Source organism: Mus caroli, unplaced genomic scaffold, assembly GCF_978045245.1.
Source record: "Mus caroli unplaced genomic scaffold, Mus_caroli_1 scaffold_10, whole genome shotgun sequence".
Taxonomy (NCBI): domain Eukaryota; kingdom Metazoa; phylum Chordata; class Mammalia; order Rodentia; family Muridae; genus Mus; species Mus caroli.
In genome coordinates this window covers 23781319-23808415 of record NW_028227265.1, presented here as the reverse complement: position 1 = coordinate 23808415, position 27097 = coordinate 23781319, and the positions used below count along the sequence as shown (strand labels likewise).

General features: G+C 54.6%; 5 protein-coding genes across 18 annotated transcripts; 3 read left to right on the top strand and 2 right to left on the bottom strand.

The window, feature by feature from the left end:
• The first annotated feature begins 216 nt into the window (after window positions 1–216).
• Window positions 217–12462, top strand: Carmil2 (capping protein regulator and myosin 1 linker 2). Of its 2 annotated transcripts, XM_021169655.3 has the most exons (39): window positions 283–337; window positions 589–680; window positions 777–827; window positions 1381–1443; window positions 1565–1689; window positions 1796–1887; window positions 2287–2357; window positions 2475–2548; window positions 2680–2755; window positions 2839–2927; window positions 3010–3104; window positions 3179–3265; window positions 3351–3463; window positions 3559–3674; window positions 3727–3843; window positions 3942–4046; window positions 4216–4285; window positions 4400–4481; window positions 4595–4691; window positions 4774–4831; window positions 4964–5136; window positions 5287–5449; window positions 5531–5629; window positions 6504–6632; window positions 6725–6838; window positions 7012–7172; window positions 7247–7334; window positions 7464–7604; window positions 7740–7806; window positions 8259–8494; window positions 9273–9373; window positions 9456–9816; window positions 9901–10023; window positions 11164–11200; window positions 11327–11398; window positions 11488–11709; window positions 11832–11912; window positions 12141–12218; window positions 12304–12462. In XM_021169655.3, the coding sequence occupies exons 1-39, from the start codon at window positions 298–300 to the stop codon at window positions 12414–12416; spliced, it is 4272 nt and encodes a 1423-aa protein (XP_021025314.2). In that variant the 5' UTR covers window positions 283–297; the 3' UTR covers window positions 12417–12462. The 2 variants fall into 2 exon arrangements, with proteins under 2 accessions (XP_021025313.2, XP_021025314.2); XM_021169654.3 differs by lacking the exon at window positions 11832–11912 and having other exon boundaries at window positions 217–337; window positions 3559–3636; window positions 3767–3843.
• On the bottom strand, window positions 12430–15375 carry Acd (ACD shelterin complex subunit and telomerase recruitment factor). The gene is made up of 11 exons (XM_021169656.3): window positions 15208–15375; window positions 14991–15127; window positions 14735–14828; window positions 14570–14646; window positions 14292–14336; window positions 14149–14183; window positions 13851–14002; window positions 13675–13771; window positions 12889–13247; window positions 12683–12774; window positions 12430–12603 (listed from the first exon to the last, which is right to left on the bottom strand). Exons 1-11 carry the CDS (start codon window positions 15304–15306, stop codon window positions 12531–12533), a joined length of 1260 nt encoding a protein of 419 aa, XP_021025315.1. The 5' UTR covers window positions 15307–15375; the 3' UTR covers window positions 12430–12530.
• Window positions 15376–15422: 47 nt separating this feature from the next.
• Pard6a (par-6 family cell polarity regulator alpha) lies at window positions 15423–17806 on the top strand. 9 transcript variants are annotated; one of them, XM_029480862.2, is made up of 3 exons: window positions 15423–15573; window positions 16481–16703; window positions 16967–17806. In XM_029480862.2, the coding sequence occupies exons 2-3, from the start codon at window positions 16605–16607 to the stop codon at window positions 17672–17674; spliced, it is 807 nt and encodes a 268-aa protein (XP_029336722.2). In that variant the 5' UTR covers window positions 15423–15573; window positions 16481–16604; the 3' UTR covers window positions 17675–17806. The 9 variants fall into 9 exon arrangements, with proteins under 9 accessions (XP_029336722.2, XP_029336721.1, XP_085699750.1 ...); XM_029480861.2 differs by having other exon boundaries at window positions 15453–15573; window positions 16481–16613; XM_085843624.1 differs by having other exon boundaries at window positions 15453–15604; window positions 16923–17806.
• A 154-nt stretch (window positions 17807–17960) lies between these two features.
• On the bottom strand, window positions 17961–22507 carry Enkd1 (enkurin domain containing 1). Of its 2 annotated transcripts, none has more exons than XM_021170122.3 (8): window positions 22463–22507; window positions 22130–22229; window positions 21855–22049; window positions 20680–20852; window positions 18951–19076; window positions 18667–18830; window positions 18429–18565; window positions 17961–18337 (listed from the first exon to the last, which is right to left on the bottom strand). In XM_021170122.3, the coding sequence occupies exons 2-8, from the start codon at window positions 22212–22214 to the stop codon at window positions 18177–18179; spliced, it is 1041 nt and encodes a 346-aa protein (XP_021025781.1). In that variant the 5' UTR covers window positions 22215–22229; window positions 22463–22507; the 3' UTR covers window positions 17961–18176. The 2 variants fall into 2 exon arrangements, with proteins under 2 accessions (XP_021025781.1, XP_085699749.1); XM_085843623.1 differs by having other exon boundaries at window positions 22477–22503.
• An 87-nt stretch (window positions 22508–22594) lies between these two features.
• Window positions 22595–24661, top strand: CUNH16orf86 (chromosome unknown C16orf86 homolog). 4 transcript variants are annotated; one of them, XM_085843626.1, is made up of 4 exons: window positions 22595–22821; window positions 23104–23321; window positions 23650–23897; window positions 23974–24661. In XM_085843626.1, the coding sequence occupies exons 1-4, from the start codon at window positions 22738–22740 to the stop codon at window positions 24408–24410; spliced, it is 987 nt and encodes a 328-aa protein (XP_085699752.1). In that variant the 5' UTR covers window positions 22595–22737; the 3' UTR covers window positions 24411–24661. The 4 variants fall into 4 exon arrangements, with proteins under 4 accessions (XP_085699752.1, XP_085699753.1, XP_021025782.1 ...); XM_085843627.1 differs by having other exon boundaries at window positions 24001–24660; XM_021170123.2 differs by having other exon boundaries at window positions 23713–23897; window positions 23974–24657.
• The last annotated feature ends 2436 nt before the right edge of the window (window positions 24662–27097 follow it).

Sequence of the window (27097 nt, the reverse complement as noted above, 5' to 3'; positions counted from 1 at the left end):
CCTCTCTCCCCTACACACCACACCCATGAGTACCCGAGTACCCGGAAGGAAAAGTCCCTGAGCGACAGCAACAGTCAAGATTCGACCATCCTCCCACAACCTCCCACCCAGGGCGAACTCAGCCAACGAAGCCGGGGCGGGGAGGGGCCGGGCCGGGGGCGGCCTGGCAGGAAGAAGCGCGTACCTTCCGCTGCAGGAGGAGCAGGTGGCTGCACTGCTGCCTGGGCCCCTGGCTTCCTGTGTACGCTCCTGCCGGCTGCTTTTTCCCGCCAGAGCTCATTGGGCCGTCTCGGCCCTATGGCACAGACCCCAGACGACATATCCTGTGAACTGCGAGGTAAGCCCTGGGAGCCCACCTGGCCGTGAAGAGCCTGACTCCAAACCAGACCTCTCAGCGCCTTAGGGAACTTGACCAGGGGTTTTTGTTCTGGAGGGAGGGCCAGTGCCTAAAATTCCGCTTTATTTCTTCCTAGCTGATCCACACATGAATACCACACATGAATAGGGCACTCAGTCTAGCACAGACCTTGGGCACAGGGTAGCCCTAATAGAGGAACCAAAGTCACCCAGTAGATTGTCTTTCCACAGGCGAGATCACCAGGTTCCTGTGGCCCAAGGAGGCGGAGCTGCTGTTGAAAACCTGGCTTCCCCAGGAGGGTGCCGAGCAAAGCCATATCTTGGTACGGTAGCCAGAGTGAAGCTCAGGACCGTGACCAGACCCGGCACAAAGAAACTTGATTTCCCTAGAGTATTATTAGTCTTTTGTCTCCCCCCAGGCACTGCTTCGATGGAGGGCATATTTGCTGCACACCTGCCTTCCCCTGAGGGTGAGTCCCAGGCCGGGCCAACACCCCTTCCCCTTCATCAAGGGACTGCCTTTGCGCAGCTGTCTTCTTTGCCCATAATGGCTTTTACTTTCCAACAACGGACAGAAGGGAAGTCTGGGCAGGTCTAGCTCAGGATGCCACAAAATCATGGGCTGTGGAGAGAGGACCTGGGTTCAATTCTTCCACCACCAGGTGGGCTCACAAGTGGTTGGAACTCTAGTGCCAAGGCACCCACCACCGTCTTCTGGCATCTTTGGGAACCAGGCACACAAGAGTGGTACAGAGACAAACATGCCAGCAAACACCCAATAGTACAATTTTTAAATTTTAAGAACAAGCTAGGAGGTGGTGGTGCACGTCTTTAGTCCTGGCACCGGACAGCCGGGTCTACACAGAGAAACCCTGTCTCAGGAAAGAAAAAGAAAGGAAGGAAGGAAAGAAAGAAAGAAAGAAAGAAAGAAAGAAAGAAAGAAAGAAAGAAAGAAAGAAAGGCGAACGAACTAGGCTCAAGAGAGTAGCAACAGTCAGTCGGAATGACTCGGGTGCTTTCCAGGTGGACTGCACATTCAGCTACCTGGAGGTCCAGGCCATGGCACTACAGGAAACACCCCCTCGGGTAAGAAAGCTGGACCCCAACTTGAACCTACACTCTGCTTGATCATTTATTCTTACACACATCATTCTGAATGGACAGCGCTTCCACCACGCAGGGATCCAAAAGACTCCTCCTTCCCCAGGTCACCTTTGAGCTGGAGTCCCTGCCTGAACTGGTCCTGGAGTTTCCCTGTGTGGCTGCCCTTGAACAGCTGGCTCAGCACATAGCTGCTGCCATCAAAAAGGTCTTCCCTCGCTCAACCCTTGGGTGAGGCCTAGAAAATCCAAGGGGTGGGGTAGGGCCTCAGTGAAAGCTTTTCATCCTTCAAGGAGCTAGAAGTCCCTTTTGCCTCTTCTCCTTATCCCCTGCCTAGGAAGCTATTCCGGAAGCCCACACCCTCGTCTCTGCTGGCTCGTCTGGAGAGAAGCCATCCCTTAGAGTCCACCATACCCAGCAGTCCGTGCGGTGAGGGCCAAGTCAGAGCCGCATAAACCTTCCAGTTTGCCTCCATGCAATCCTAGTCTCTTGGTATTGGGGAGCTCCCCAAAGTGAACAGGGCCACTTTTATTTATTTATTTATTTATTTATTTATTTATTATATGTAAGTACACTGTAGCTGTCTTCAGACACTCCAGAAGAGGGCGCCAGATCTCGTTACGGATGGTTGTGAGCCATCATGTGGTTGCTGGGATTTGAACTCTGGACCTTCGGAAGAGCAGTCGGGTGCTCTTACCCACTGAGCCATCTCACCAGCCCGAACAGGGCCACTTTTATCACTGCCGCCATCTACTATGGGGCTGACCTTCCCCTGTCTCTGACTTAGTGTCTGTCTGTCTCTCCATCACTCCCCTAACACCTCTCTAGGTGGCTTCTTGGAAACATACGAAGCTCTGTGCGATTACAATGGCTTCCCATTCCGAGAGGAGATTCAGTGGGTGAGGGTAGGGCCCTTTTGGGGGAGCTCTGGGGGTGTTTGACGCCCCTTGTGTGTGCTAAGCCCCTCTACCCTTTGTGGCCCCAAGCTAGCTGGGACTTATTTTCTTCACGTCTAGGATGTGGACACTATCTACCATCACCAGGGCTGCCGTCACTTCTGCCTTGGAGATTTCAGCCACTTTGGCAGCCGGTATGAGGCCAGCCAGGATTGGGAGGAGAGAACTCCAGCACCCAAATTCCTGGTCTGTATGTAGAGGGGATGCTGACTGAGCCCTGTGTTTGGAAGGCCCTGAGCACTGCGTTTTCTCTTCCCCGCGATAGAGACCTGGCCTTGAGTGTAGCTGCCTTATCTTATAACCTGTGGTTCCGGCGCCTCTCCTGCGAGGACATGAAGCTGGTGAGAGGGTACACACAAAAGGGAGTGCCAAGGGTGTAAGGGTCAAAGTTCAACCTGATGAGTCACGACCCTCTTGCTCTCAGAGCCTGGAGGTCTCAGAACAGATTCTGCACATGACGAGTCAATCTTCCTATTTGGAGGAGCTGGTGCTGGAGACTTGTGGTCTGCGAGGGTGAGAGGCCTGAGCTGGGCTTGGGAACCTGTGGTCTGTGGAGAGACTGGGAGTCAGTCTCACTTGGGGTCTTGGTCCTCAGAGACTTCGTTAGGCGACTAGCCCAGGCCCTGGCAGGACATTTTAATTCTGGACTTCGGGAGCTCAGCCTGTCTGGGAACTTGCTGGATGACAGAGGTATGGCAGAATCTGGGAGACCCAAGGCAGCCGAGCCAGAAGAGGTGAGGTTCACAGAGCTGCTCTATCCACAGGTATGGCTGCACTCAGCAGACACCTAGAGCATTGTCCAGGAGCCTTGAGGAGACTCAGCCTAGCACAGACAGGGTTGACACCTCGAGGTGGGTGGGACTGAGGAGGGTTGGGAGGGGGCGAGGTGAGGTGAGTGTGTCTTGATACTCAGCCGCTCCTTCCACCCACCACCAGGAATGAGAGCTCTAGGCAGGGCACTGGCAACGAATGCCACCTTTGACTCTACCCTGACCCACCTGGATCTTTCTGGGAACCCTGGGGCACTGGGACCCTCACAGGATAATGGGGTGAGTAGCAGTTTTTAAAGTCAGAAACTGGGACAGCCGAGTCAGTGGGATGCCAGATCCTTAGGCAACCCCTGCCTCCCTCTTTCCCTCCATAGGGCCTGTATATTTTCCTGAGTCGTCCTAACGTCTTGGCGTATTTGAATCTTGCAGGCACTGACGCCGCGCTAGGCACGGTGAGAGTGTGGTCATGGGGGATGCGTGGTAGGGCTTGGCTGTGCCTGAGCAGGGTAGGAAGGAGAGTGGAGCGTGGCAGAGAAAGCCAGGGCTTCTGGAAGGTTATCACTAATACCACCTTCCTCTCAGCTCTTTACAGCCTTATCTGGTGGCTGCTGCTCCAGCCTCACCCATCTGGAAGCTTCAAGGAATATCTTCTCTCGCATGTAAGGGGCACCAGGCAGGCTCGGAAGGACATGACTTGAGGGGATCAGCTCCCCTGAGCTTAAATCCCACTTCTTCTGCTCTCCACCCCTCACCACAGGAAGTCTCAAGCGGCACCAGCCGTGCTGCAACGCTTCCTTGGCGGTGCCAGGATGCTACGGCACCTGGGCCTGGCGGGCTGCAAGCTGCCACCTGAAGCACTCAGGTCAGTCCTCACGTGCAGTCACAACCTTGAGCAGTGTCTCTTGACCTCCACTGCCTCACCCCTCTATGACACCCATAATCTTTTGTAACCCCAACCTGCCTGGCACTTGTTCATTCGCGCTGAGTCCCGTGTTCCCAGATCTTGTCACCTGTGTGTTACCCTCTCTCAGGGCCCTTCTAGAAGGTCTTGCACTCAACACTCAGATCCATGATCTGCACCTAGACCTCAGCGCGTGTGAGGTAGGTACCCAGTCCTGGTTGTGAGCTGAGAGCATGTCCACATTATTGAGAGTGAGGCTGGGAGGCCTTCCCTACCAAGGCATAATCCTGAGTGTACCCTACCTCCACCTCCAGCTCCGCTCTGTGGGTGCCCAGGTGATACAAGACTTAGTTTGTGACGCGGGTGCCTTGAGCTCCTTGGATCTGTCGGATAATGGTGAGGCCACCAGGGAACCCATCCATCCATGCTCCTATCATTTGTACCAGATCCCCAGGGTGGGGACCCTGACCTGGTAGGAGTGATTTGTGCGTCACTCTGGTTACCCCTAGGCTTTGGCTCCGACATGGTGACGCTGGTGCTTGCCATCGGGAGGAGCCGGTCTCTGAAACACGTGGCCCTTGGAAGGAACTTCAACGTTCGGTGCAAGTGAGTCCCAAGCCTATCCCTGTACCTCTCAGGAAGGACTTCATCACCCATTTAGTTCCCTAATAGCAGCCCCTTTCCACAGGGAGACCCTGGACGATGTTCTGCATCGGATAGCCCAGCTAATGCAGGATGAAGACTGTGTGAGTTCACAGAGCCCTGCAGGGGGTCCTCAAGCAATTAACATCTTGTAATGCTTCTTATGTATATTCCTTCAAACCCTCTTTGCTGAACCTGAGCCCATGTATCCATCAGTGCCTTCCTTTTAACCCCAGCCTTTGCAGTCGCTATCCGTGGCTGAGTCGCGGTTGAAGCAGGGTGCCAGCGTCCTGATCCGGGCTTTGGGCATCAATTCTAAACTGACAGCGCTGGATATCAGTGGCAATGCCATAGGGGATGCTGGCGCCAAGATGCTAGCCAAGGCTCTACGCGTCAACACCAGGCTACGGTGGGCATAATCACGATAAGGGCTGGGACCGGCAGGAGAGGGCAAGATGGGTGTATGGGTTTAAGGTATACATGCTGATGAGACAGGTGATTGGATAAGGCCAGAGGGTTGGGCTGGGTTCTGCCCCTGCTGAAGCCTGGTGGGGCCCAGGTCTGTGATCTGGGACCGGAACAACACATCTGCTCTGGGCCTGCTGGATGTGGCGCAAGCCCTGGAACAGAACCACAGCCTCAAGTCCATGCCGCTGCCACTGAACGATGTAACCCAGGCTCATCGCAGCCGGCCAGAACTGACAACTCGAGCGGTCCATCAGGTGGGGGTCCTTGCTTCTCTCTGCCCTTTTGTATGTGGTGACTCCACCCCCTGGCGTTTCTCACCATCTCTTTGACTGCAGATCCAAGCCTGTCTCTGGAGGAACAACCAGGCAGACTCTACTTCGGACCTCAAGCCCTGCCTTCAGCCCTTGGGTCTGATTTCAGACCACTCAGAGCAGGTTAGTGCCCCTTGCCCTAATCTTGAATACCTGAGCACCTGAGTCAGAGTCTGACTTTTCTGGGCCACAGTGCTGAGTTCTATGTCTCAAACAATTTCCTTTTCTTGAAACAGCTTCCTGTGTAACATTTGGCTGCTTTAAGGGTTTAAATAGGCTGTCCTTGCTGTAGCCTCTTTATTCGACTTCCCATTTAAGGACTAACCTCTCTTCACTGACTGTGTGGCTAACTCCAGCAGTCCTATCTCTGGCTTTAATTTCCTTTCATTAACCCATCTTTTTGTATTATTCTGACCTCTGCATTCCCAAGCCTCAATTCTTTTGTTTGGTTTTGGTTTCTTGAGACAGGGTTTCTCTGTGTAGCCTGGGATATCCTTAAACTCGCAGAGATCTGCTTGCTTCTGCCTCCCAAGTGCTAGGATTAAAGGCATGTGCCACCATTGCCCAGCCCAAGCCTTGATTTTATTTTATTTATTTATTTATTTATTTATTTTTTGAGACAGGGTTTCTCTGTGTACTCTCTGTAGCCCTGACTGTCTTGGAACTCACTCCGTAGACCAGGCTGGCCTCGAACTCAGAAATCCGCCTGCCTCTGCCTCCCAAGTGCTGGGATTAAAGGCGTGCGCTACCATATACACACACACTCAACTATTCTCTGTATGGATGGTTAAGGTGACAGCTTTGAAATCAGAGTGACCCAAGCTTCTTTCCTTCCTGTTCTCGGCCTGGAGAAAATAATCAAGTGATCAGATAGGGTTTCCCTCACAGTTTGTCTTCCTGTAGGAAAACCCTGGAAGGGAGACAGGCAGAATCGGGGAGACTGATGAGAGACAAAGGGAGGACTAATCCATGACTCCCTCCTGCCCCCCCCCCCCAGGAGGTGAACGAGCTATGCCAGTCAGTACAGGAGCACGTGGAGCTGCTGGGCTGTGGGGCTGGGCCCCAGGGTGAGGTTGCCGTGCACCAGGCTGAGGACGCCATCCAGAATGCCAACCTCTCTCTCAGTGTGAGCACCCTCTTTCCTGCTCTGAGGACCTTTCTGCTCCCAATCATGTGCCAGCTTGCAAGTCCTTTTGTTCCTTGGTCCCCCCCCCCCAGATCCTTCCCATTCTCTATGAGGCTGGGAGGTCCCCAAGCCACCACTGGCAGCTGCAGCAGAAGCTAGAGAGCCTCCTGGGTCAGGTGGGAGAGATCTGCCGCCAGGACATCCAGGTAAGGTACTAGTCCTGCCCCAGCCGCACCTCCACATGCAGGCTTGACCCTCATTCCACAGGCTTGTCTGGGATAGGCCCTTAGTCAGCAGTGGTTTAATGGGAACTCACACCTTCAAAGCCAAAGGGGCTGGGTTCTAGCCATACTGCTAACGTTTTGTAACCTTTGCCCAGGACTTCACTCAGACCACCCTGGATACCGCAAGGAGCCTCTGCCCACAGATGTTGCAGACACCTGACTGGAGGAAGCAGCTAGAGGGAGTTCTGGTGGGCTCCGGGGGCCTCCCAGAGCTGCTTCCGGAACATCTGCTGCAAGATGCCTTCTCTAGGCTGAGGTGAGCAAGCCCAACTGGGCTGGGCAATGCTGGACAGAGACAGCACACTAATCCTCACTGTCTCTTGCCTTCAGGGACATGCGCCTGTCAATCACTGGGACCCTAGCAGAGAGCATTGTGGCTCAGGCTCTTGCAGGTCTTCATGCAGCCCGAGATCGACTGGTGAGGGGGAAGCTTTGAACACATTTCATGAGTAACTTGTTTAACACTCACGGGCAACCCTGAAATGACTTCTGGGGTCACAAGCTAGCTACTTAGTTCTGCCTATCTTTGGGTGGCTTGGTATTACAGGTGGAGAGTCTAACTCAGCAGGCACCAGTGACCATGACCCCTGCTGTACCACCACTGGGTGGAAATGAGCTCAGCCCCCTTGAGACTGGGGGATTGGAAGAGCTTTTCTTTCCCACGGAGAAGGAAGAGGAGAAAGAAAAGGTGAGTGTCTTCAGAATTCCAAGCCTAGAACCCCGGCTGGCTTTCTCCTTCTTGCTCTGAAATGTAGAAGGTGAGAAGCAGGTCTGGGTCATACCCCATCCTAACCCTAGACTGAGGCTGTACCCATCCCACCAGGATAATAGTTCTTCATGGAAATGGCTTGAGCCTAGTAACTGTTTTCACCTGGTCTCCTCCCTTCATGGTAAGTCAGGCCTGGTCTCCTCCCTTCATGGTAAGTCAGGCCCTGGAGTAAGAGAGTTTAATCCAAGTGGACTGAAGCTCTGTTAAATCTGGACACTCATTCAGCCCTGTCCCGGGTGTACCCTAGCCCTTCCCCGAGCCAAGCCAGGGAGAAAGCCGGAGTCAGCTGTTCTCAGAACCCTGTGGGACCAGAACAGAATAACACTAAGATACCTCCTTCCCTACCTCCTCCTCCCCTTTCCCTAACCCCAGGACGCGCATGCTTGGCGGCGGCACAAAGTCGCGCGCACTCGGGGCCGCGCTCAGCACCACGGACAGCGGCGACTGGGGGAGGGGCGGGCGGCGTAGCCGGGCCCCTCCCCGCGCCCTGGGCGGGTCCCCGCCACCCTCCCTAGCGCCTCCGCCACCTCCCCGGGTTCGACGCTCTGTGCTCTTCTGGTGCTTTTGCCTCAGGTGCTGCTGAGGAAGCGGAACGGGACCCCGAGCTGGCAGCTCCGGGGGAAGATGCAGAGCCGCAGGCTGGGCCGTCTGCACGCGGCTCTCCAAGCCCCGCCGCCCCGGGGCCCCCCGCCGGCCCTCTGCCTCGCATGGACCTGCCACCCGCCGGGCAACCCCTACGCCACCCAACCCGAGCCCGACCGAGACCACGTCGCCAGCACCACCACCGCCCGCCGCCGGGGGGCCCCCAGGTAAGTGCTTCCCTTCCCCCTCGCCCCTCTTGAGGGTCATGGGTGGACCATTCACTCTTCACTTGAGACAGAAGACTGGAAGATGGGTTGTGGAGGCCCAAGGCCACCGGATCGCGCCCTATCATCTTTCTGGCCACCCTCATCCTCAGGCCATGGCAATAACGGGCCATGGTGTGTGACTTTCCTGTGAGGAGCTACTAGATGGTGGACCCCCTCCTTGTAGTGGTCTGCTCTATGGGTGAACGTGCGAGAGCGGGTGTCCGCCTTGCCCTCCCTCTCCTAAGGTTGCTGAAAAACACTGGGCAGCTGGACCGCGGGACACTCCTGCGTCTGCTGTGTACCAGCGGGTGGATGTATGTGTGGGTTGGGTACTGGCAAGGGTAGTGGGCACTGGCAGAAGGAGAGGAGGAGCTGGCCTGAGGCCCCCTGAGGGTCTGACGCAGCAGCGGCGCCACTGAGCCGGGATGAGAGGCCGGGTGGTGTGGTGTGGAGGTGGAAGGTTAGGGTACTGCAGGGAACTGTTGGGAGTAGAAGGGACGGCATATTGCAATGTGCGACCCATAGGTGTTTGCTTAGTGACAGCCAGGTGGTTCAGGGTATAGCAGCTTCTGGACTGGGCGGGTGTGCTGTGACAGCAATGAAGAATGAAAGCCAGAGTGGTACAGACAAGTCTCCAGCTCCGGGATGTACTCAGGCCAGGCCACTGGGAAGGAGAGGATGTTTAGGGAGAAGAGTCACAGTTGTCAGTCCTGACTCCTAACCTCCCAATGTCTCCCAGGTGCCCCCAGCCCTGCTTCAAGAAGGAAATGGGCTCACTGCTCGCGTGGATGAGGGTGTGGAGGAGTTCTTCTCCAAAAGGCTGATCCAGCAGGATCACTTGTGAGTGAGGGTCGGTTGACTGGGGGCGGAGGAGGGTGGAACATCCCTGAGTTTCTTCACTCACTGATGGTTATTCCTACAGCTGGGCCCCAGAGGAGGATCCAGCCACCGAGGGTGGTGCCACTCCTGTCCCCCGCACACTTCGAAAGAAGCTGGGTACCCTCTTTGCCTTTAAGAAACCTCGTTCAACAAGGGGTCCGCGACCTGACCTGGAGACTAGCCCTGGAGCAGCAGCTCGGGCCAGAAAATCCACACTTGGGGATCTGCTGCGACCACCGGCCCGTCCAGGCCGTGGTGAAGAACCTGGAGGGGCGGAAGGCGGCACCAGCAGCCCTGACCCTGCTCGCAGAAATCGGCCTCGGTACACGAGGGAAAGCAAGGCCTACTCCATGATACTGCTACCTGCTGAGGAGGAAGCAGCCGTGGGTACCAGACCTGATAAGGTAAGGCCAGGGGCCGGGGCTGAGGCTCTTCAGGAACAGAGCGGTGGGTGGGCTCTCTCACCACTTAGGCATCTCTGTCCTCAGAGGCGGCCTCTGGAACGGGGAGACACAGAACTAGCTCCATCTTTTGAGCAGCGGGTACAAGTGATGCTACAGAGAATCGGCGTGAGCAGGGGCAGTGGGGGTGCGGAGAGCAAGAGGAAGCAAGTGAGTTGGGGGTGGGGGGTGAACTGCGGGGGCAGGTGGCATGTGGTAATCTGTGGGTGACATATGTGACCAAGAAGGGAGAAACACATGGTGGGAATAGATCTAATTATCAGTTACATGTTCTCATCCCTCAAGAGGCAAGAAGGAGAACTTTCTTCCTTCTTGCTTCTGACCTGGTTCAGATCTTCTAGGGTATAGGGAACTCCTTTCTCTGAAGAAGAAATTAACAGAAATTTGACCTTGTTTTACCTATACCTGAAAGTCCTCCAGGAACTTCCTTATCCAGATGCCTTTTGTTTTGTTTTTTGTTGTTTTTTTTTTTTTTTTTTTTAATATTTATGTGAGTACACTGTCACTGCCTTCTGTCTTCAGACACACCAGAAACTAGCATTGGATCCCATTACAGATGGTTGCTGGGAGTTGAACTCAGGTCCTCTCGAAGAGTAGTCAGTGCTCTTAGCTGCTGAGCCATCTCTCCAGCCCCTTTATCCAGATTCCTAATCCTGCTGTGAGATCTCACAGGACCTTGGTACTGGCCACCTTAGACCTGTTTTTCTTTGAAGCCTCACTTGACCATTGGTTTTTATTCTCTGACTGTCGGGTCATGTACTAGATTATACAGGCTCCTTTCCAGCCTTCCCTGACACCCTTCCATGGTCACCCGGATAACATTACTACAATCACAGTCTTTATTAGGAACTACACCTCTGTATGCCATCCATTTAAATAGCTTTTCAGGAAGAACGTATGCAGTGAGACCTGGCCTGAATGTAGTGATGTTAAAGTGTGGCACGTCATAGAACTAAGAAACCACATTATTATCTGCTGGATGTGGCGGTAATCTCAGCATTCAGAAAGCTGGGGCAGGAGGATTGCAAGTAAGACTAGCCTGAGCTGTCTACAGCAAGACTATCTCAAAAGCAAACAAACAAAATCTACTTGTCATGACCAACATGAACATTTTTGCGTGTTAGCTATTTGTCTATCCCAGACTGTAAGGTCAGAGGGTGGAAACTGGCTTTACCATGCTCTAGCCAGCCTATGCTATGCATTCTGTAGCTGGGTTTTAACAACATTGGACAGAGACGAGGCCAGGGTCAGGGTGGCAGGGCTGCTGTCTGACTCATGTGTTTCCTACAGAGTAAAGATGGCGAGATCAAGAAGGCAGGCTCTGATGGTGAGTAGGACCCCACCTGGGACAAGGAGATGTATGCTGGGGGACAAGGTGGCCTCAGATAACCCCTAAGGCTCCCTCCCTCCACCACTAAGGTCTGACACCTAAGCCTCTAATCCTTCCTTGCAGGTGACATTATGGACAGTTCCACAGAGACCCCTCCCATCTCAATCAAGTCCCGGACCCACTCTGTGTCTGCTGGTGAGTGGGGGGCCACTGGGTATCAGACTGCCGCTCAGAACCATTCCACAGACAGGCTTGGGTGTTAGCTGACACTCTTCTCTACCCAGATCCCTCATGCAGACCTGGGCCAGGAGGCCAGGGGCCTGAGTCTGCCACCTGGAAGACACTGGGACAACAGCTGAATGCAGAGCTCAGAGGCCGTGGTTGGGGCCAACAGGATGGTCCAGGGCCCCCCTCCCCATGTCCCAGCCCAAGTCCCCGAAGAACCAGCCCCGCCCCAGACATCCTGAGTCTCCCAGAGGACCCCTGCTTGGGCCCTAGGAATGAAGGTAGGTAGGCACCCCACTTCTAGGCTAGGAACCCGACTCATCTGGGAAGGCCGAAGGTGGGAGGCGAAGGCTGGGTGTGGGCAGAGTATGGGAACATCCTCTGACATCTGGGCCTCCTCTAGATGGCCAGCTGAGGCCGAGGCCTCTTTCGGCAGGCCGGCGAGCAGTGTCTGTGCATGAGGACCAGCTCCAGGCCCCCGCGGGTGAGGGAGACCCCTCTGTCTGTGCTTGAGTGCAGGAGAAAGGGGGAGGTGGGCTCAATCAGTCTTGGTCCTCGGACAGCACCACCTCCTGAAGGCCCACCTCAGCTAGGGTGGGAGGACACTTGCTGGACAATCTATGGGCGTAGCGTGTGCATGGTTTTGCGTGCACTCAAGGTGGACCAGAAAGGTTGGGGGACAGCTAGTGAGTTTTTTCTGTATCCTTTTTAGAACGGCCCCTCCGGCTGCAGCGCTCCCCTGTCCTCAAGCGTAGGCCGAAGCTCGAGGCACCCCCATCCCCAAGCTTAGGTGAGAGTGGGCACGGGCCAGCTGGGAAGCTGATACGACTGCTCAGTACAAGCCTAGCATTGTCTCTCTCCATCTCCCTTCACAGGCTCTGGCCTTGGATCCAAGCCTCTTTCTCCGTACCCCACAGAACCCTCCAGCCCTGAGCGGAGCCCTCCCTCCCCAGCCACAGACCAAAGAGGCGGCGGCCCCAACCCCTGAACCTCTCTCCTCCTGCCGCATGAAATTATTTTATTAAAAAACTTGAATGAAACAGAGCGTGGAATACTGTCTGTCCGTCAGCCCATGTGTCCTCTGATATGTCCCCGTGACTCTTCATACCTGGGTTGACTCAGACTCTGACTCCATCACTATATTCAAGGCCCAAGCTACAAGCTGAGGAGAAAGCCTGTAAGGAAACCACACCCAGAGGTCAGGGTTACCCAAGACTGGTGACCAACACGGGCAAAGCCACCCCAAACACTCACCTGGCAGTTTGGACCTGGGTGTGGAGGGAGGCAGAGGGTGTCTCGTATTTATACTGGAATGCAGAAGTATCACGATGCCTCTTTGGGGGTTCCTGGAAGGGGTGAAGTATCTCAGAGAGTCCAGTAAAGACCGCTAATACCATCCAAGTCTACTCTTAGCCCCTCTCCACACTGTGCCCAGTTTCCCTTCCAGTTACAGTCCTCACCCACACGGAGCAGAGCTCCTGGGCGCTGGTTCTTGGAAGAAGCTGCCGTTTCTTGATGGACCACCGGAACTCCCGGAACTCCAGCTTAGGAGCCTGAGCTCTGGTCTCACAGGCCTGGTGTGATCTAGGGGCAGGGCGAATGGGTGAAAGACTGGGGCTGCAGTTCAAGAGTAGGGAGCTGGGTGTAGAACTGCAGGGTGGGGAATTGGGGGCCTGAGCTCTTGGGGAGGTTGAGCCAACAGCTGGTGGAGAGTGGGAGTTGTCCATCTGCCCAGGGTCCGATGTAGCCAAGGCTGACAGAAGGCTAACGCTGCCACCACTTTCCTCCAGGGGCATGTGGCTGGGTGAAGCGGGGGTTCCTGGGGGAAAGGAAACGGGGTGTGAGCACAGACCTCTCTGCTCAGGACAGCTGAGTGCCTGTGAGTGTTATACAGCATTTCACAGCCTCTCCACAGTCGAGTAATCTGGCCCAGAGTACTGAGTGCTCATAGCCTGAGCCAAAGGAACTGGGCGAAGGACAAAGATGAGTCCCTGGATGCTGGGCAGTGGTGGCGCACACCTTTAATCCCAGCACTTGAGAGGCAGAGGCTGGTGGATTTCTGAGTTTGAGGCCAGCCTGGTCTACAGAGTGAGTTCCAAGACAGCCAGGGCTACACAGAGAAACCCTGTCTCAAAAAAAAAAAAAAACACCAAAAAAAAGGTGGGTCCCTGGCATTCTGGAGAGAATCATCAGTACTGTGGTAGGCTTTGAGGCCCCCCCCCCCCCCGTCCCCATTCAGTTCTTACCCTGTGCCTTCTGACTGGAGCCTGTAGAACTCAGAACCTGCTCCTCACCCTCAGGGATGTGCAGCAATGAGCCAGACACAGTGAACATAGCTTTTCCCTGCGGGACGCGAGAGAGCTCAGCATGGCAGTCGCCTAACCCTCCCTCTGAAACCTCCCAGAAAAAGCCCAGCACTGACCACGGCCTGGGAGGCAGAGGTGGTCCAGTCAGTGAGGGGGGTGGTTGTACAAGGACCTTTTAGCACCAGGCAGCTCTTAGCTAGACACACTAGGGCTCCCCGATGATCCTGGTCCTTCTTCACCTCATCCAGAAGCTGGGACAGGGTTAGGCCTGGGGCCAGCATTTTAGCCGAAGGATTGAAGTTGCGACAAGAAGGAAGGGTAAGTGAGAGATTTCAGTGACTTACTGAGGAAACAGGTGCCGAGACAACCACAGAGGGAGTTAGGTAGGGTTACCGGGGAAACCCCTACCAGTACCTGCACTGGATGAAGCAGACTCTGAGAGGTGGTCCCTAGAGAAACAGTGAAGACTTCTCAGGGACAGCTCTGATGCCAATCTACCCAGCTCTGCCACCCGTGACCATACCGCGCACAGCCTCAGGGCCCAACCCCAAACTTACTCAAGACACTCATTGAGCTTTCTCTGCACATCTGAATCCTGATTGCTGGGAGAAAGAGGAGGGTGGTAGGTGATCAGGGTTATTGACGCCCATCCCTCTCACCTGAAGATCTATGCCAAGTGCGCGTGAAGAGGCAGAGGGTGGAAGCTTCATTTAACTGTTTTGTTTTGGGGAGAGGAATATGGAGAGATTTAGACTGAAGCCCTCAGGACTTCAGCCATGCGAAGCCTGTAGTCTGCCACTGAGCTACATCCCCTTCCCTTGGAGGGACCACTTACCAACCAGTCACCTGTACCCGGGGCTGCTCCGTGGGCAGCAGGTTAAAGCGATCCACCTGGAGGTAGAACTCCGCAGGCTGGAGGAGTTGGGGAGTGGTGTCTCAGGAGTGGTGACAAAGAGCTAGGTACAGTAACCAACCCGCCCAAGTGAGCCTTACCACTCACCGCATGGTCCTGAGCCACCTGAATGCGGAGCCCGCAGGCCTGCAGTAGCAGGAGACGGCCCTCGGTCCCGCGGAATCCGAGCTCCTTCTCCTCCCTGCGGCGAGCACAGCCCTCACTGCCCAGAGCACAGGCACAAACCCCCATACGCCTGGGAAATGAGCTTTCCCCACTTCTCCAGCACCCGCCCACCTCAGGTTCAATGTCGCACTAGCCAGCTGGGCTCCCACCTTCCGCAGACAAGTAGCACTTCTCTTACCAGTCTGAGGTGTCGATGGCGTTGCGCGTCACCACGCATCGGACACTGTGGGTTCCGTCTGACACAAGTAACACGGCCCCGGTGTCAGGTGTGTCAGGGGCGGAAGATGGGCCCGGAGTCTCGGAGTCCTGGAGTACCTAACACAACAGTAGTGGCTAGTGTCAATTCACTCCCGCCGTCTCCACCCGGGTCTCTGGGATCTGAGCGACCTGCTTACCTTGAGCAGCTGCCCGGTTCGTGGACTTGACAGTGTTTCTGAACCCAGGATCAGCTCTCGAATCCAGGGCTGTAGGGCCAGCAACCCTGAATCCGACATTAGCAGGGCGGCACCCTGGGCGACCCCCACGAATGGGTCTTCCCGCGAGCACCGCCGCTCCGCCTCTAGCGGGAGAGGAAGCACGTGACCGCCGGGCGGGTCCTAAGTTTGAGACCCCGCCCCTTCGCGGCTCTGCGCCTGCGCAAGCTCTTCCCCGGTCCTGATGACTGACCTAGCTGCTGGCTGATGACAGTTTATTCTTACCGGGGCATATCTCTGAGCCCGTGAGCTGTTCCTCAGTACAACTCTAGAGCCGGAAAGGAAAAGGCAAGGACTAGCTTGGATGAGAGCGATCCAGGTTAGGAGGCTGCAGCAGAGAATGGGGCCTGAAGCCACTTTGGCTCTGTGTAAGACCTCCAGAGTTTTCCTAAAATGTTGACTTAGTTTCCTTTACAAAATGCGCGGCCCTGTAAGGCCAAATGGAAATGACAGCACGGACAACTTAATAAATGTTAGTTCCCTCATTCTGCCTTCGGATTGGTCGAGTCCTTTTTGGGACGCTCGAACCATAGCGTAATGACGTAAGAACAGAGGAAGCCCTCTCTGCCTCCGTCTCCGTTTCCTAGGAAACGTAGACTCCACGTTTCTCGGTGTCGCGTCCCCCTTGACGTCATGACTTGGGTGGGAGGGCGGGGCGAGTGCTACCGCCAGGGGCGGGGCGGCTCGGGCCAGCGGGCCGGGCTGTGCACCTGCGCCTCGGCGGGCTGCTGTGGGGCACTGTCCCCCGCCCGCCAGGCCCCGCAATGGCCAGGCCGCAGAGGACTCCGGCGCGCAGTCCCGATAGCATCGTCGAGGTGAAGAGCAAAGTAAGGGCTTCTCTGGTCTCGGCTCTGGCCACTGCGCTAGGCGCTCCTAATTCCCTTTCTCTCCCTATTAGCTCCTTGGCTCTCCATCACCTCTTTCTGTCCTCCATCCTCCGTCCTATTCTGCTTTTCTGTCTACCTCACCTCATCGCATCCTCCCTCCCACTACGGACTTCCAGAGTCCCTCTGTGGCCTGGGTATGTGGAGAGCAAGAAAGACCTTGGACAGTGTCCCTTGTACTGGAGCTGAGGTTTAAGCCTAAGGCTGCAGCTGTTCCAGCAGCCTTTCCCTCTCCTGACAGCCTCAGTGCTGTGGTGAGAAAGGGGCTTGGGATGTCCTGACACTCCGTTCCCTTTCCCTCCCGCCTCCAGTTTGACGCCGAGTTCCGACGCTTTGCACTACCCCGCACTTCGGTGAGAGGCTTTCAGGAGTTCTCGCGATTGCTGTGTGTGGTACACCAGATCCCTGGCCTGGACGTCCTGCTTGGCTATACGGATGCTCACGGTGACTTGCTCCCCCTCACCAACGATGACAGTTTGCACCGGGCCCTGGCCAGCGGGCCCCCACCTCTGCGCCTCTTGGTTCAGAAACGGGGTGAGGATGGGGTACAGTGGGCAGCTTTCTTGGGGTAGGGTGATAGGGCAGGTATATTAGGGTAGATCATACCCAGGGCCCCTAGGCTTTACATTCTGTAGCCTCTGCCCTTGGTCTGACCTCCAAGTAGCAGGAAAACAGTTGACATTGTCCCTATCACAGGTCCAATTGGGAGAAGAGTCTCTAATCTTAGTACCTCCCCCCCCTCTCCTGCAGCAGAAGGTGACTCGAGTGGCCTGGCTTTTGCCTCCAACTCTCTACAGAGGCGCAAGAAAGGGCTCCTGCTACGACCAGTGGCACCTCTGCGCACCAGGCCACCCTTGTTAATCAGCTTGCCCCAAGATTTCCGCCAGGTGTCTTCAGTTATAGATGTGGACCTACTACCTGAGACCCACCGACGAGTGAGGCTGCACAAACATGGTTCAGACCGTCCCCTGGGCTTCTACATTCGAGATGGCATGAGTGTTCGCGTGGCTCCCCAGGGCCTGGAGCGGGTTCCAGGTATCTTCATCTCCCGCCTGGTACGTGGGGGCCTGGCCGAGAGTACAGGGCTGCTGGCGGTCAGTGATGAGATCCTTGAGGTCAACGGCATTGAGGTGGCCGGGAAGACCTTGGACCAAGTGACGGACATGATGGTCGCCAACAGCCACAACCTCATCGTCACTGTCAAGCCTGCCAACCAGCGTAATAATGTGGTACGGGGGGCATCTGGGCGTCTGACAGGGCCTTCCTCTGTAGGGCCTGGGCCTACTGATCCTGACAGTGACGATGACAGCAGTGACCTGGTCATTGAGAATCGCCACCCTCCTTGTTCTAATGGGCTGTCTCAGGGGCCCCTGTGCTGGGACCTGCAACCTGGCTGCCTACTTCCTGGTGCTGGCAGCTCTTTGCCCTCCTTGGATAGCAGGGAGCAAGCCAATTCTGGCTGGGGGAATGGCATGCGAGGCGATGTTAGCGGATTCAGCCTCTGACAGGCAAAGATGCAGCCCTTGTCACTTTAGGCTGCTGGAACATGGCATGGACTTTCCAGCTGGGGAGGGAAGATTAGCTTGCTCACAGAGCCCTCTCAGTCTGGTGAACATTAAAGGTTTTCTACAAATGTAGATGTGGTCCTTCTGTGTCCCAGCCCCGATCTCTTCTGATCCTGTAGGTCTGCCTTCTTCCCTGGACATAGGCAGGAGGGCATCCTACGGCAGGTGATGCAGCAGGAGGCCCACTGGGCTTAGCATTTCTAAGACAACTCCTATGGAACACTGCCACTATGTACAAAAGGTTTAATTTTGACAGAGAAGTTGGGAGGCTGGTGGCCCTTCTGCAGCCCCTGGTGACTAAGAAGTGCTTTAGATTCTGCCCACCCCAACACTCCTGTCTTTGAGCTATGACAGGGCTTGAGTCTGCCCTTGGCAGCCACGTGGTGATCTGCACACGTATCTATCTCCCTGTTACTCTTGGTGGGTACCAAGCAGGGAAGGACTAGGTATCCATCTTCACAAAGACTTTGGGTCGGGAAAAGATCTTGATAGCCTCTTCTATTTGCACCAACTTCCGGTCCAGTTCAGCACGGTGACCCTGGGCTCTCAGCGAGTCTGCCCCAGCAGGTAACAATATTAGCTCACGGAGCAGCTGACTCTGGCCTACAAAGGGGCATGGAACCAGTGAGTGTTGGGTAGGGATGCATGGTTCTCTCATGGGCTCCCTTTCCGCCACCCTTGCCCAAGAACTCACTCTGTAGCAGATTGTTCAGGGTCTCCAGCCGCTGATTCTCAGGCATGAGTGTGTGGCCGGGGGGCATGGACGGGTCTGGCTGGCTACGCTGGCGAGCTTCCGCTTCCTTCCGCCACAGGTCCCTGCGTTCCAACAAGCTGTGAAGGAAAGGCCCGGGGCTGATGACACCAAGACACACTGGTTCTCAGCCTCCACAGGGGTCTCTCACCGCACTTGACAGCGCACGGGACCTACTCACTAATGGGGCACATGGCCTTTCTGCGTGGCGTTGTAGCGCTCCTGGGCTTGGCGCTGCTGTTCCTGAACCTGTGCAAGGACCTGCAGGGAGCGGGAGTGGCGCCGGGGGGCTCTCTTGGCAGCTAGGGCGTTGTGACTAATGAAATCCACGCCTAGGCCGGGTCCCTGCAGAGACATGGCAAGCACAGTGGAGACCCCGTGGCACTACATTTCACCTCTGTACCGACTCTACCCGCAGGACTCCTGGCAGATGGCCGTCAAGTCCCCACAGACCTGCTCTCTCACCTTAGCTCGGGGACCTGGAAGGGCGAGCTGAGGACTGGAGGCACGGGATGGTGGGAGCCCAGGGCCACAGCGGGAGTGTGCCCGCAGAAAGTGGGTAGGTTCTGTCACAGAGGTGGGGCCAAGCTCCTGAAAGGTAGGGTACGGATTGGGCAGAAGAATCAGGGAGGTTGAAGTCAGGGCCCTAACCCACAAGGCCATCCCCCTTTCGGTCCCTCCTTCCTCTAAGAACTTTTCTATGATCATCTCTGTGGGTCCCCTCCTGTCTCTCACAGCCTTAAAAAAAAAAGAAAACCTATTACTTCCTTCAGCCTCGTTTTACCGCCACCCTTCCCTCCTAGCTAGCACCCGGACATTACGGAGGGCTGCCTCCAAGCCCCCAAGACCAAGGGCCGCTCCCTTAGACGTACTGTCCTCGATTTGATCGTCAATAACATTTTGGGCTCACCAGTGAGACCCAGAGCTGTGTATCCATCTGCTTCCTGGACACAGTCCTACCCCCTGGCACTGCCACAGATGCTCCAGCCTAATTACAGTCCCATGTGACCTTGTCCGTTCTCTCAATCCTGAGTCTCTTTCAGGGTCCCTGGATAGAGAAATAGTAACTACCTCCAAAACCTAGGTGCTGCTGCCTGCCCCTGTCCTCAGGAAAAAAAGATGTTGTAAGAAATAGCGGTGCATGCCTGCAGTCTCAGGACTCAGGAGGCTGAGGGAGAAAGAGTAAGGGTTTGGGGCCAGGATAGGTGATGGAGAGAACCCAAGGAGAGCCTGGGGCTAAAGAGCAAGCTATAAACTCAAAGAAATGAGCTGAGAGTGGTGGTCCAAACCCAGTAGGCTAAGGCAGGAGAATTAGGCCAGTTCAAGGCCAGCCTGGGCTACAGCCTGGGTTTGAAGCTATTCTAGGCTACACAGGGAGACCCTGTCTAGAAACAAAGTAGCAGTGGAGATGGTGGGGTGGGGGGTATGGTTGTGGGTGGGAGTGGGAGACAGCAATAGCACAGGGCAGTTCACAGCTCTCTGTAACTCCAGTCCCAGGAGACCCATCCCCTCTTCTGGACTCTGTGGTGCACAGACAAACATGTAGCCACCCAGACATGTAATATATATATTTTTTAATCTCAAAGAAGTCATGAATGAATTAAAAGAAAAAGAGAAACTAGTGTGGTAGCGAACACTTTTAATCCCAGTGCTCGGGAGGTGGACAAAGGAGAGTTAGAAAGTCAAAGAGTTTGAGGTCAGCCTGGGCTGTGTGAAACAGAGACACAGATAGGGGAACCAAGAATGAATTAGCAGGAAGGCTGTGGGTATATTATATGAGTACCTAGTGTGCGTGTGTCGCATGAGTCCATCTCCAATATCTCCTTACTAAGTCACTTAGGTAGTTCTTCCAGATATGTGCCCTGCTGGCTTTCTGTTCAAACCTCTGCTTCTCCCCCTTACAAACTGAATTATGCCCACTATGCCCATTGCCACTACTCCCTCTGATCCCAGAATCTACCTGTGGGGTTTCATCTCTGTGGAATGTTCTCTTCCTCTAGCCTAATCCTTGACCTGATGCCATCAGCTCCCCAGAGAAGGTCCACCCAGATGTCTTAGTCTTTTGTGATCACCACCTCCCCCCCCAACACACGCACGCACGCACGCACACACGCACTCACTCACGCCCTGTAAGTTAGATCAGATATAATTGTCTTGGCCAAGATGGATAGGTCTGCCTCCCCGGGACAGATACCTTCATCCTGGCCTTGACTCGCGACTCCACATTGTCATACTTGGGTGAGCGCCACAGTGCCTTCAGTGGCTTAGGCTGACCCTGTTCCCGGCGGCGTTCCTGGTCTTGGAAGCGCCTCTGAATCTCTTTGATCCGCCTCAAGTTTTCCTTCTCATGGTCTTTTGGGTCCTTCCCTGGAGGGGTGCAGGGAGGAATGTTGATAGGGACAGCCCTACCAAATGGCCATGCAACTCGGACTAGAGAGCATATAGATTCACACTCTACCCTTGGCAGAAAGACCTCTCAGACAATCTGGGAGATGTCTGGTAGAAGAGAGGCCCTGGGTTTACACACACAAACATTTTTAAATACAACCAAGGCCTCTTCATGGAAGTTAGACATCATACCCACAGCACCGTTACCAGCTTATTCCCTTCCACAGTCACCCTCCTGGTTATCTTCTACATTTTATGATTTAGCATACCATTAATCACCGTGTATATTATACACATGCCTGTCTTGTTCACTGGTGACTCCCATACTCCCCCTGCCAATTGTTTTTTTGTTTTTTTTTTTTTTTTTTTTTTTTGGTTTTTCGAGACAGGGTTTCTCTGTGTAGCCCTGGCTGTCCTGGCACTCACTTTGTAGACCAGGCTGGCCTCGAACTCAGAAATCCACCTGCCTCTGCCTCCCGAGTGCTGGGATTAAAGGCATGCGCCACCACGCCCGGCGAACTTTTTTTTTTTTTTTCAATTGTTTTTAAATTCACACATCCCAATTGTAGCCCCTCTCCTCCCAGTCCTGCCCGTGCCAAATCCCTCCCCCCCCCCATTACCCCTTTCTCTTCTCCTCAGAGAAGGGGAAGCCTCCCTTGGATACTACCCCACCCTGGGACCTGGGATGACTCCCATACTTTTTAACCCCGTTTTCCTAACAACTATAGGGGTTGGCACAAAGTAGGAACTAAGTAAACAATGTTCCATTAAGGTGTGAAAGCTTGAAGCTGGGGCTTTCTGCGGAAGGATAGACTCTGATCCTGCCAGGATGTATTGTATTTTGTCCTTCTTTTATGCTAGAGAAACTAAGACCCAGAAAAGAACATTAACTGCATGGGCTCAAGGCAATTAAGAAACACCCTATTTTAATCTCTGCTTTTGACCTACGAATGCCTCTATACCCCGTCTGCAAGGACTTACTCTTAGGAGAGACCCCCGAACCGAGGGAGATACACCCCAGTTGCAGCAGCACGTCCCCCACGCCTCGCTGGCCACGCTCTAGGATCTCTCGGGCTTCAGGCCTGATGCGAGGGCCACGAGGAGGACTGGAGTCCAGGTCCCGACCCGAAGTCAGCAGGTCCAGCTTCAACGCGTTTCCTTCCAGGCGTCCTTGGGCTGAGGAGCAAGACGCGGTGGAAAGCCGTGCTCAGGGGTGGGGCGGGGTACTCGCCCCGCCGAGGCACCCCGCAACTCACCCGAGGCCGGCCGCCGGTAGTAATCCGGGCAGAGAGTGGGGTCTGGGGGGATGGGTCCAGAGATGCGGGACGGGCCCTCACACATGATCCTACCGCAGCCCTGCAACAGTGCACCAGGGCCTGTTGCGCTGCGCAACTTTCCCCTCTAATCCCTTTCGGGTGCTTCCACCCTCCACCCGAGCCCTGCATCCCTGCGGTAGCCCCCATCACCGAGCCCCACCCCTCGACGACCGCCCGTCTCTAGGCTCAGACGGTACCACCGCCCCGCGACTAGCCCACTGCCCTGAGGGGTTCGCCGCCCCTCCCCCGCCAAGCCCCAGCGTGGGCTCTCACTGGAGCAGTTTTACCGCCAACTGTTGCAAGCCGGTAGGAGTTGCTGTTGCTTGGCAACAAATGGCTTCCTGAGGTCAGGGGTCAAATGACTAAGGCGAAAAGCCTTCTGGGGTTTGTAGTTCCAGATGAGGAGCGATTCTAAGTCTCGGGTCTCAACAGGAGCCTTACCTCTCAACCTGTCTCCCCTACCAGCACTGAGTACCAGTCCAGCCCCGCCCTGGGCCTGCGGTCTTCTCCGAGCAACTGTCGAGGGATGCACTGATTCCTCATAGCCCATGGCCTCAGAAAGGGCCAAGAGGCAGCCAGAAACCCAGAATGGGGCAGCAGTAGGGTTAGCCCAGGTTGCAGAGAGCCTTGAGGTGACTTGGGCATTTCAAAGCTCAGGAGAAGAAGGGGTAGGGCAGGAGAGGTGGGACTCTAGGTGACCCAACCCTCTAACTGCCAGGCCAAGCCCTGCAAGTAGAGAGGTCTAAGCTGGTTACCTTCATATTTTGTGGCCAATATGTAGTTAGGAGACACCCCCTTCCCCCCTGAACCAAGGGAGATGCACTCCAATTGCAGCAGCTTTGGGTTTTGAATAACTGATCCCCACAATACTTTGCCTGGCCATCGGCTCCCAATGACCTAGGTGTATCTTCTAGTGTCCAGGAACAGAGGAGTGTCTGGTGCCGGCACATGAGACCTGCAGGAGCCCAGGAGAAGACAAGTGTCCCGTGGGGCACAGCTTAGAGCCAGAGCTCCAGGAGGAAGGAATAAAGGTGGGAGAGGAAGGGCTCAGTGCAGGGGTGGAAGCAGAAGAGGAGAGAGGACCCAAGCCTACATCATCCATCGTGAGAACAGCTCATGGGCCCAAGAGAAAGTGAGAGGGCTTTCGGAGGGAAGGGCTGGAAAAGTGGGTCTTATGCCTGGAGATTCCTAAATCCCCATTCCTTCAAGGCAGAGATTCTTGTCTTTGACCAATACCCCTCACTCCCAACTCTAGAACCCTAAAACTTGGGGGCTGAGGGGTTGGCATGGATTTGGGACTTCTAGATCTTGCAAGGAGACTGAGCTACCATAAATGCCGAGCCTCTGGCTTGGAACTTCACTGACTAAGAAATGGACAGCTAACTAGCTCTAGTGGACAGGCAGGGGTAAGCCCTAGGCTCAAGATATAGGAACCAAAGACTGAAGCCTGCCTCTTTCAGGCCTCTTGTCCCAGGTTTGGGTACCCCAGCCCTCCCAGGGCCAAGCACCCATGTCCATCCTAGGGCAGAAGCTGAGCTGCCACTGGTGGTGCTGCAGAAGAAGGAGGAGCCAGAAGGCAGCCACAGTGAATCCTCACTGTCCTCGAAACAGCACAAAAAAGCCAAGAAACGCAAGAGTGGCGGGGCTCCTGTGCCGCCAGCTGTGGCCAGCGCATCCGCACCTGCCACCGAGACCTTGGGGTTGGAGCGTGAGTGGCAGTCCCTGGGCTCTTCTCTTGTTTTCTTTGTCTTCCGAGGCTGACATGGCACAGCCTGGTGTTCCAGCCTTTGCTCTGCCTTGGGTTCTTGCAGGAAAAGCCCAGCGCCTGCGGCCACTGTACCAATACATCAACTACTGCAATCCAGAGCTGAATCAGGCAGAGGATGGGGACAGGGAGCCGGAGGTAGAGCCCGAGGCCGAGTTAGCACTGGTTCCCGAGGAGCCGGGCGTGGAACAGCTGCAGCTGCAGACCTTGCTGCCCGTGGCAGGTGAGCTGGGCTTAGGCCTCGCTTTACCCTGCCCTAATCCTTTAGTGCCACTGACCCATAATCTTCCTCCTCTGGTAGAGGAGGTTGGAGAGGAGCCTGGGGGTCTGTCTAGTCTGAGGGTGAGTGGCAGCCTCAAGGCTGAGGTGGATAAGACGACGCAAGTGGATATCGACAAGATGTTGAGTGTCTGTGCTGCCCCTCTTGTGCCCCCTCTATCCCCTCAGTACAAGTGACCATCTAGCCATTGAGAACGCCCCTGGTCTAGGCCTAAACCATGGCTCTAAGTCCATCGGCCTAAGCCATCAGGTGGAGGAAGGAAATTTAGTCTTGGTCTACACTTGAGAATTTGTGCTCACTAAAAATAAACATTTCCCCCCTTTAAGAATGTGATTCTTCAAATATGATGCCTGCATCGGGAAAGAGGTTGGGGAGCTGGGAGGAGGGTGGCTGGTCATGTGGATCAGTGGGGACCTTGAATGACGGATTCCTGAGCACTACCAGACTTGAGTCAGAGAATATGTCTATTCACCCCAGATTGGGAGCCCAAGGCAGACCAAAGTACACAGACCACCAAAGTCCGACTCCGTGAAAGAATGGGTTTTAATGGGGTGACTTTTTTCTTCTTTTTTCGAGACAGGGTTTCTCTGTGTAGCCCTGGCTGTCCTGGAACTCACTCTGTAGACCAGGCTGGCCTTGAACTAAGGAATCTGCCTGCCTCTGCCTCCCAAATGCTGGGATTAAAGGTGTGCGCCACCACGCCCGACTTAATGGGGTGACTTGGGGGGGGCATAAATCACACAAAGACAGTTGCATCTCCAAAGCTCATCCTAGCATGAGTGAAAGCTGACAAAGATGGGAACCTAGAGCACACTGTGTAGTCTGAAGGTAGCGAAACAGGAAAGCAGAGTGTCCTGCCCAGGTACCTCACCTGGTCTAACCCTCTTCCAGGCAGTTTGCCAGCATTCTGCTTTGTCCCGGTGTCTGGCCTGGACCTGACAGTCTTTGGTGTGGCTCAGCTTTCTTTTTTTTTTTTTTTTTTTTTGGTTTTTCGAGACAGGGTTTCTCTGTATAGCCCTGGCTGTCCTGGAACTCACTTTGTAGACCAGGCTGGCCTCGAACTCAGAAATCCGCCTGCCTCTGCCTCCCGAGTGCTGGGATTAAAGGCGTGCGCCACCACGCCCGGCTCAGCTTTCTTCTGTCTGAAGGTTTCCTACTAACCAGGTGTGGTCTTGCATACCTGTAGCAGGTGAGCTAGACTTAGGCCTGACTTTGTGGAGGGCTGGAGAGACAGCTTTGGTTAAGGGTATTTGCTAAGCTGGGCAATGGTGGCACCTTTAATCCCAGCACTCGGGAGGCAGAGGCAGGCGGATTTCTGAGTTCGAGGCCAGCCTGGTCTACAAAGTGAGTTCCAGGACAGCCAGGGCTATACAGAGAAACCCTGTCTCAGAAAAAAAAAAAGAAAACAAACAAACAATTCACAATGCCTCATTCCTGTCTAACTCCTGTCCCAGGGGATCTAACACCCTTTCAACCTCTGCCTGCACCAGGCACATGCTGTAGTGTATACACATGCAGGCTGAACACTCACGTACATAAAATACTTTTTAAATACAGTTCTCTACTCATTGTCATAGAGCAGCCAGACTGCACTTTGCCCACAGATGGTCCCAGGTGATGGGCGGTGGTAAATGAATGCACTTTTTGGAGCTATGAGGCTTTCACTGGAGGATGGCTGCCTCACATGAGATAGCTCTCTGGAAAGAGCTGAGTGACTGATTTGTGGAGACAAGACTGTTGCTCCTCCAAAACCTTCAACATAGTTTTCCACATTAAATGCATTTCTTCCTGTCTTGAGCTAAGATCCTGGTGTCACTACTAACCCTGTTCCCTACAAGGGACTCTACCTTCTCTATTGAGAGGGTGAGCACCTGGGCCTGGAATTCAGATATCTCCGGGTAGGTCCCTCAAGTCCCCTGTGCCTGTGGTCTCTGACCTCACAGATTCATGCTGTAATCCTATTTTACCTAAAGTACTTGATGTCACTGTCACACAGAGTACCTGCACTCTCGATGTCTCTGTCCCTCTAGCATTTTGCTTTTACCTCAGGTGCTTTTTTTTTTTTTTTTTTTTTTTTTTTGGTTTTTTGAGACAGGGTTTCTCTGTATAGTCCTGGCTGTCCTGGAACTCACTTTGTAGACTAGGCTGGCCTCGAACTGAGAAATCCACCTGCCTCTCCCTCCTGATTGCTGGGATTAAAGGCATGCACCACGCCCGGCTGCTTTGAAACTCTTTAATGGCTTTGTGGAACTGCCTGATCAACCAAGCCTTTTTTTGCTTTCATTGTTTACATGGGTTCTCCCTGTCTACTATTCCTTTGTTCCTGCATCCTTCTACCTGGCTAGCACATGCATGACCCTGCTATACACCACACACACACTACACACATACCACACCACACCCTCTTTCAGCTAAATCAGAAAGCACTGCATTGCCCTGAATTTGTAGCACTTTTTATCCCACTCTTACTGTGAGTTCTGTATTTTCATTAGACTGTGCACCCCTAGATTATACATCATTGTGTCACCCCTACCTAGTGTGTGAGTGTGGGGGGTCCCATCAAAGGCTCAAAGGCCTCAAGGAATGGAGGCTAAAATAGAGGAAGCTACAGAGGTTGACAGGACCAGAGCAGCTAAAGACACCTAAAGACCACCACCTCATGCAGGGCCTCTGGTCACTGGATGGGGGTGATAGAGGCCATGGCAGAATGGACGTGCTCCACTTTCCTACCATCATTCCAGGCTGCTCCCTCCATTGCAAGTCTCTCTAGATGCTTTCTGGCCCACAGCAAGGTCACGGACAAGCTATAATGTCAGGACATTTGTCTCTCCATCTGTCTCCTGCAAATGATCACATCAGGTGA

Excerpts from the sequence above, each read along its gene's own strand:
- Carmil2 (XM_021169655.3), top strand. The coding sequence starts at position 298 with ATGGCACAGACCCCAGACGACATATCCTGTGAACTGCGAG. Across the intron at positions 1,690-1,795 it reads TTCCCTCGCTCAACCCTTGG|GAAGCTATTCCGGAAGCCCA; the intron begins GTGAGGCCTAGA and ends TCCCCTGCCTAG. Across the intron at positions 3,105-3,178 it reads GAACTTGCTGGATGACAGAG|GTATGGCTGCACTCAGCAGA; the intron begins GTATGGCAGAAT and ends CTCTATCCACAG.
- Acd (XM_021169656.3), bottom strand. The coding sequence starts at position 15,306 with ATGTCGGATTCAGGGTTGCTGGCCCTACAGCCCTGGATTCGAGAGCTG. Across the intron at positions 14,003-14,148 it reads GTCTGCTTCATCCAGTGCAG|GCCTAACCCTGTCCCAGCTT; the intron begins GTACTGGTAGGG and ends TGCTGGCCCCAG. Across the intron at positions 12,775-12,888 it reads AGGAGCTCTGCTCCGTGTGG|GAACCCCCAAAGAGGCATCG; the intron begins GTGAGGACTGTA and ends CACCCCTTCCAG.
- Pard6a (XM_021169658.2), top strand. The coding sequence starts at position 16,050 with ATGGCCAGGCCGCAGAGGACTCCGGCGCGCAGTCCCGATAGCATCGTC. Across the intron at positions 16,113-16,480 it reads TCGTCGAGGTGAAGAGCAAA|TTTGACGCCGAGTTCCGACG; the intron begins GTAAGGGCTTCT and ends TCCCGCCTCCAG. Across the intron at positions 16,704-16,919 it reads CCTCTTGGTTCAGAAACGGG|CAGAAGGTGACTCGAGTGGC; the intron begins GTGAGGATGGGG and ends CCTCTCCTGCAG.
- Enkd1 (XM_021170122.3), bottom strand. The coding sequence starts at position 22,214 with ATGTGTGAGGGCCCGTCCCGCATCTCTGGACCCATCCCCCCAGACCCC. Across the intron at positions 18,566-18,666 it reads AAAGGCCATGTGCCCCATTA|CTTGTTGGAACGCAGGGACC; the intron begins GTGAGTAGGTCC and ends TTTCCTTCACAG. Across the intron at positions 18,338-18,428 it reads CCTGAACAATCTGCTACAGA|GCCAGAGTCAGCTGCTCCGT; the intron begins GTGAGTTCTTGG and ends GCCCCTTTGTAG.
- CUNH16orf86 (XM_085843626.1), top strand. The coding sequence starts at position 22,738 with ATGGCCTCAGAAAGGGCCAAGAGGCAGCCAGAAACCCAGAATGGGGCA. Across the intron at positions 22,822-23,103 it reads AGGTTGCAGAGAGCCTTGAG|TGTCCAGGAACAGAGGAGTG; the intron begins GTGACTTGGGCA and ends TGTATCTTCTAG. Across the intron at positions 23,322-23,649 it reads GCTCATGGGCCCAAGAGAAA|GCCTCTTGTCCCAGGTTTGG; the intron begins GTGAGAGGGCTT and ends TGCCTCTTTCAG.